The following is a 6,753-nucleotide window of genomic DNA, read 5'->3' on the forward strand; positions in this document are numbered from 1 at the left end:
TTCAGGATTCCATGACTAGTGTCCCATTTGTTCAAGTTTCCCATATATTACCCAGGAATGTGTTGTTTAACACAACTGGACTGGATTTTCTCATTTATTTTTCCTTAATTCATTTCCCTCTATTATACATATTGTAAACAATTTGAGAAACAGTACAATTTCACATCTCAACTTTCTGGTTTCCTCTTTATTTATGCCTCGAAAGAGTTCTCTAGATTTCTTCAAGTCAAAGCCTCCTTCTAACCACTCTACTCAAGGCCCCCTTCACTTCCTTGTTCCTCAAAGTGTAGATCAGCGGATTCAGTACAGGAGTGACCACACTGTACATAATGGCCATGATCCAGTCCTGGTCCATGGAGCTACCTGAGGCAGGACGAATGTAAGTGAAGACAACAGGAGCATACAAAAGAATTACTACTATGAAGTGGGAGGCACAAGTGGACAGTGCTTTGTGAAGCATGCTGCAAGAGTGGGTCTTGCAGAAAAGATACATGATAATGTAGAAATAAGAGAGAAGGGTTAGAAAGAATGGGCCCATGGCAATGGTCCCTGTGACAGTATTAAGCAGCCACTGGTTGAGCTCAGTGTTCCCACAGGCCAACTCCAACAATGGTTTAACATCACAGAAGAAGTGATGGATGTGGTTGGAACCACAGAAGTTCAAGTGAGAGGTCATTATGGAGTGCAGCAGGGCATGGAAAAAACCAATGGTCCAGATAGTGACAGCCATCTGCGTACAGAACTGATGATTCATGATAAGAGGGTAACGAAGTGGTTTGCAGATAGCAACAAAGCGGTCAAAGGCCATTACGGCCAACAACATGGCCTCAGTGCTGCCCAGAAAGTGGAAGAAGTGAAGCTGGCTTATGCATCCCAAGAAAGAAATTGCTTTGTGTGTAGAGAGGAAGTTCTCCAGCATCTTTGGCAGTGTCACTGTGGAGTAGCAGATATCTAGACATGACAGATTGCCCAGGAAGAAATACATAGGTGAATGGAGTCTTGGATCAGAGATGACCATTGTCAAGATGGTTCCATTCCCAGCCACAATGAGAAAGTAAATTGCCAGGAAAACCACGAAGAGAAAAGGCTGTAGTATTTGGATATCTGTTAATCCCAGGAGGAGAAATTCAGTGACTGCAGTTTGATTTAGCATCACTGAAAAGAAAAGACAAAAGAGTATATGGAGTGGTATCTGATGGGAATCAGAGCCCTTTCAGTCTAGGAGTTTTCCTCCTAGACAACACTATTTTGAGAGAAGGCATTCTTGTTTCACATAGCACAAACCTCAGAGGTTTTACATTATTTGGACCATTAGACTATTAAATAGTAACGTTACATGTTGGTTATATACTGTGACAACCGTTTTTTTCATTATTAAATTTATCATTAATATATTTTTTTTTCAGGAATTCAGAGCATGTTGCCAGCCTACCATGTTCTCTGACTGTGAACATCTACATTCTTTTTTTTTTTAAAAGTTTTTTTAAACATTTTGAATCTTTTTTTTTTTATAATTTTATTTATTTATTTATTTATTTTTTTCCCCAAAGCCCCAGTAGATAGTTGTATGTCATAGTTGCACATCCTTCTAGTTGCTGTATGTGGGACGCGGCCTCAGCATGGCCGGAGAAGCGGTATATCGGTGTGTGCCTGGGATCCGAACCCAGGCTGCCAGCAGCAGAGCGCGAGCACTTAACTGCTAAGCCACCGGGCCGGCCCTCTACATTCTGATACAACTTTCCTTTCATCTTCCTAAGTCAGCTCGAACAGGTGGCAAATGTTTAAATGCTGCACCACACTGCTATCTCTTTGATCTAGTAAGAAGTCACCTAAAGGGTTCTTACTTAAGAAAAATAGACAAGGAGAGAATAATAACTATAAGGAAGTCTGTTAGAGATATAGGCATGGAGTGCTTCCTATAGAAGGGAAATCATTCAAAATTTGGAAAATTCCTGAGAGTAAAAGAAAAGGATATCTCGTGACTAGAATAAAAAAGTGGTTTAATTAGGGAACACTGTTAGGGAGCCCATGGGATTCTAGGTTTCTGGAGGAAATTTTGAGAAATTGTCTAATCTCCACTATATCTCCATGAAGGCTGGCTTCAAGAAATTCAGAGTAGCTTTCTCTGACAGCCATGTATATTTTGTATATTGTTAAAATTTATCAATCCTGTTTAAGATAGAAGTGATACGCCAAGTATCATTTATATTTCTGTGACCCACAACACAAAATAATATCAAAAATTAATTTGGGGGAAAAAACTTTTTCCTAACATTGAAAGAAAATTAGCAATCAGATTTGTCTGTGCTAAATGATTTGTTTCACTGCAATTTCAATATTTAGAGATTACATATTTGGTGAATTTCTAGAGAACTAGGCATGTTGAATTGAGAATGAGATATGTCAATAAAAATGTAGTTCATAATTCACAAACACAGTGAAGAATCCATCACATGAAAGGGAAACCAGTTTGGAATCCTGTGTATTCAACTTTAATACTAGCAAGCAGACAAAAGCTATGAGCAACTGCTGGGCCAGTGTCCTATTTCATTCACTTACCTGACTGAGTGTTCAAATTCACAGCTAAGAAAGCTTTTCAGGTTTACATTCCCAGTGATTATAAATAGTAAAAATGTATTTGAAGTGATAGTTCATATTGGGATCTCAGCATAAGCTCTTCATCTTCAAAAATCTCTTCCTCTCTTTGTGAAATTCTGCCTGCCTTTTTATCACCCACAGATCTCTAGACATACAAATCCTGAGAGAGCACGTCCCCTGGGTCTGAGAAGGATTGTTATAAGAATAAACAGGATACATTTCCATACCTGTGATATGAAGCAATTCCGCTTAGGGAATTCCTATCTTGAGTTATATTTTTTTTCATTGTTCCTATTTTCTTTCCTTACTGTGTTTCTTCCTTAGTTTCAAAACCACGGACAGCACAAGTCTCAATGGCTTCATATGTTTTCTTTATTAAAGTATCTTTTATTTCTTGGGATGGAGATATGGATACACATCCTCATTTGGGGACTTCTCTGGAAAAACTCTTGTGTACAAAAGAGGAAGAAATTTGGCAATGACAGTTAAAGAATGGGAGTCAGTCACATCCTATTGATCCATCCAGAAAGATGATTATCTTTAATATTCTACTCACTTATTACTGTGGCTCTACGGAAAACAAAGAGAGAGGAATAGAGAGAGGTAGTATTGCTTTTGTTCCTTCTAAATCTGACTCTTCACTGTTGGTAATAATACTAAATTATTTTCTTTAATTTTGGGATCCCAAAGCTCCCATTTTTTTCTGGAAAAATGAGGCTGGTCTCTCAAATATGTATCCTTGCTTCTTGCTCTAACTTTTAGGAAAAATATTCTATCTGCTTCATCCAAGGAATATTAGTATGTGATCTGACATATATCTAAGATTTCTAATAACAATTATAAATGCCATGTACATTGTCCATCTTTCTGTTGATGTCCATTCTTGTTGTTTAGAAGGATTATGCATTCACCACATTAATAATTCCTTGTTATATAATGTCATGAGAATAATAGAAATAAATAATACTTACTGTGTGCTCATTCTATAAGTTATTGTTCTGAGTTTTTTTTTAACATGTATTGCTTACTTATTTCTTTCAAACATCCAGTGAAGGAAGTACTAAAATCATTCCTATTTTACAGCAAGAAGACTGAAGTTCAAATGACGTAAGTAAATTTTGTTGGCTTTTCCCCCAAACTTTATTGAGGAATAGTTGACAAATGTAGTTATACATATTTAAAGTGTAAAATGTGATATTTTGATTTACAGATATGTTGTGGAATGATTAACATCATTTGTATAATTAACACATCTATCACCTCACATCCTTAACTCTTTTTTTTTGTGTGTGTGTTGAGAATGCTTAAGATCTACTCTCAGCAACTTTCAAGAATACAATTCCATCTTATTAACTATAGTCACAATTAAATTTCTCTGTTTTGCAATAAATTGTGAAACTAGAATTTAAACTGAGGCTCTCTAGTTCTAGAGATAACTGCAGTGTGTTCTCCATTCTTTCAAAATCACCCATCTGAATTTTATCCACGGTTTCTCAGTTGTCTAGCAATCTATCATTTTGAAGAAGTCATCACCAGCGAATTTCCTATGTTTTGTCTCTCCAAGGTCTTGTATATAAATTATTTTCCTCCTCAAATCAAAATAAAATTGTTTTAAATATTCTTTTTTTACAAGGCAAGCTTCATGGGCACGTGACCTATGCAGTCCCACAGAGCTCCATGCTCAGTAGGGCCCCATGCTTGATTTAATGCTTTGGTTTCACCATCTCGAAATTCTTAAGAATTTTTGAACAAGATACACTGCTTTTTAATTTTTCCCTGAGTCAATTACCAATTATGTAACTCCTGCTTATTAGAGTTAGAGTTTTATATTTGATATTTATAACTATACTCTTATAGAGTTCTTGTTTACATGCTGTGAGATAATCAGTCAAAATTGGCTCTGTTTGGTCTCTGTGTAGAAAGACAAACTACCTGTTCTTTCTTCACAGATATATGATGCCATCTCTACAAAATTCCAAGTCCCACCCAATACATGGTCTAGTCCTCCATTTTTTTTCCATTTGAACAAACTGAATTTTTGTGTGTTTGTGAGAAGGATTGGCCGTGAGCTAACATCTGTTGCCAATCTTCCCATTTTTGCTTGAGAAAGATTGGCCTTGAGCTAACATCTGTGCCAATCTTCCTATATTTTGTATGTAGGTCACTGCCACAGCATAGCTTGATGAGTAGTGTAAGTCCTTGCCTGGGATCCAAACAATGAACCTGGGGCACTGAAGAAGAGCTCGCCGAACTTAACCACTATGCCACTGGACCAGCCCTTGAATAAACTGCATTTTAATCAGTATTATTTTGTTTTAGGTCTTAATATCTTGTAGAATGGATGCAACCTTTACTCTTCATTTGTAAAAATGCCTTGAGGAATTTGACAACTCATTTCCCACGCAATTTCAATGTTACAGGTAACTTTATTTATTTATTTATTTAATTTTTTATTTATTGCAGTAACATTGGTTTATAACATTGTATAAATTTCAGGTGTTCATCATTATACTTCTGTTTCTGCATAGATTACATCATGTTCACCACCCAAATACTAATTACAACCCATCACCACACACATGTGCCAAATTATCCCTTTCACCCTCCCCCCTCCCCTCTGCCCCTCTGCTAACCACCAATCCAATCTCTGTCTCTATGTGTTTGTTTATTGTTGTTATTATCCACTACTTAATGAAGGAAATCATACGGTATTTGACCTTGTCCCTCTGACTTATTTCTCTTTGCATAATACCCTCAATGTCCATCGATGTTGTCACAAATGGCTGGATTTCATCGTTGCTTATGGCTGAGTAGTATTCCATTGTGTATATATACCACATCTTCTTTATCCATTTGTCCTTTGATGGGCACTTAGGTTGCTTCCAAGTCTTGGCTATTGTGAATAGCACTGCAATGAACATAGGGGTGCATGTATCTTTATGCATTGGTGTTTTCCAATTCTTTGGATAAATACACAGCAGTGGAATAGCTGGATCATATGGTAGTTCTATCCTTGATTTTTTAAGGAATCTCCATACTGTTTTCCATAGTGACTGCACCAGTTTGCACTCCCACCAGCAGTGTATGAGAGTTCCCTTTGCTCCACATCCTCTCCAACATATGTTGTTTCCTGTCTTGTTAATTATAGTCATTCTGACAGGTGTGAGGTGATATTTCATTGTAGTTTTGATTTGCATTTCCCTGATTGTTAATGATTTTGAACACCTTTTCATGTGTCTGTTGGCCATCTGTATATCTTCTTTGGAGAAATGTCTGTTCAGGTCTTTTGCCCATTTTTTAATTGGGTTGTTAGTTTTGTTGTTGTTGAGATGCATGAGTTCTTTATATATTTTGGAGATTAAGCCCTTATCAGATGTATGGTTTGCAAATATCTTCTCCCAATTGTTAGGTTGTCTTTTCGTTTTGTTGATGGTTTCCTTTGCTGTGCAGAAGCTTTTTAGTTTGGTGTAGCCCCATTTGTTTATTTTTTCTATTGTTTCTCTTGTCCTGTCAGACATGGTGCTTGAAAATATGTTGCTAAGACTGATGTCGAAGAGTGTACTGCCTATGTTTTCTTCTAGAAGTTTCATAGTTTCAGGTCTTACATTCAAGTCTTTAATCCATTTGGAGTTAATTTTTGTGTATGGTGTAAGGAAAGGGTCTACTTTCATTTTTTTGCATGTGGCTATCCAGTTTTCCCAACACCATTTGTTGAAGAGACTTTCTTTTCCCCATTGTATGTTCTTGGCTCCTTTGTCAAAGATTAGCTGTCCATAGATGTGTGGGTTTATTTCTGGACTTTTGATTCTATTCCATTGATCTGTGTGTCTGTTTTTGTGCCAGTACCATGCTGTTTTGGTTACTATAGCTTAGTAGTATATTTTGAAATCAGGGAGTGTGATACCTCCAGCTTTGTTCTTTTTTCTCAGGATTCCTTTAGCTATTCGGGGTCTTTTGTTGTTCCATATAAATTTTAGGATTCTTTGTTCTATTTCTATGAGAAATGTTGTTGGAACTTTGATAGGGATTGCATTGAATCTATAGATTGCTTTAGGAAGTATGGACATCTTAACTATGTTAATTCTTCCAATCCAAGAGCATGGAATATCTTTCCATTTCTTTGTGTTTTCTTCAATTTCTTTCGGAAATGTTTTA

General features: G+C 36.6%; 1 protein-coding gene across 1 annotated transcript; it reads right to left on the reverse strand.

Moving 5' to 3' along the window:
* Positions 1-226: 226 nt before the first annotated feature.
* LOC131413938 (olfactory receptor 12D1-like) lies at positions 227-1,153 on the reverse strand. Its single transcript, XM_058554945.1, has one exon. It carries the CDS (start codon positions 1,151-1,153, stop codon positions 227-229), a length of 927 nt encoding a protein of 308 aa, XP_058410928.1.
* Positions 1,154-6,753: the final 5,600 nt, after the last annotated feature.

The sequence above is a fragment of the Diceros bicornis genome, chromosome 14, assembly GCF_020826845.1.
Source record: "Diceros bicornis minor isolate mBicDic1 chromosome 14, mDicBic1.mat.cur, whole genome shotgun sequence".
Taxonomy (NCBI): domain Eukaryota; kingdom Metazoa; phylum Chordata; class Mammalia; order Perissodactyla; family Rhinocerotidae; genus Diceros; species Diceros bicornis.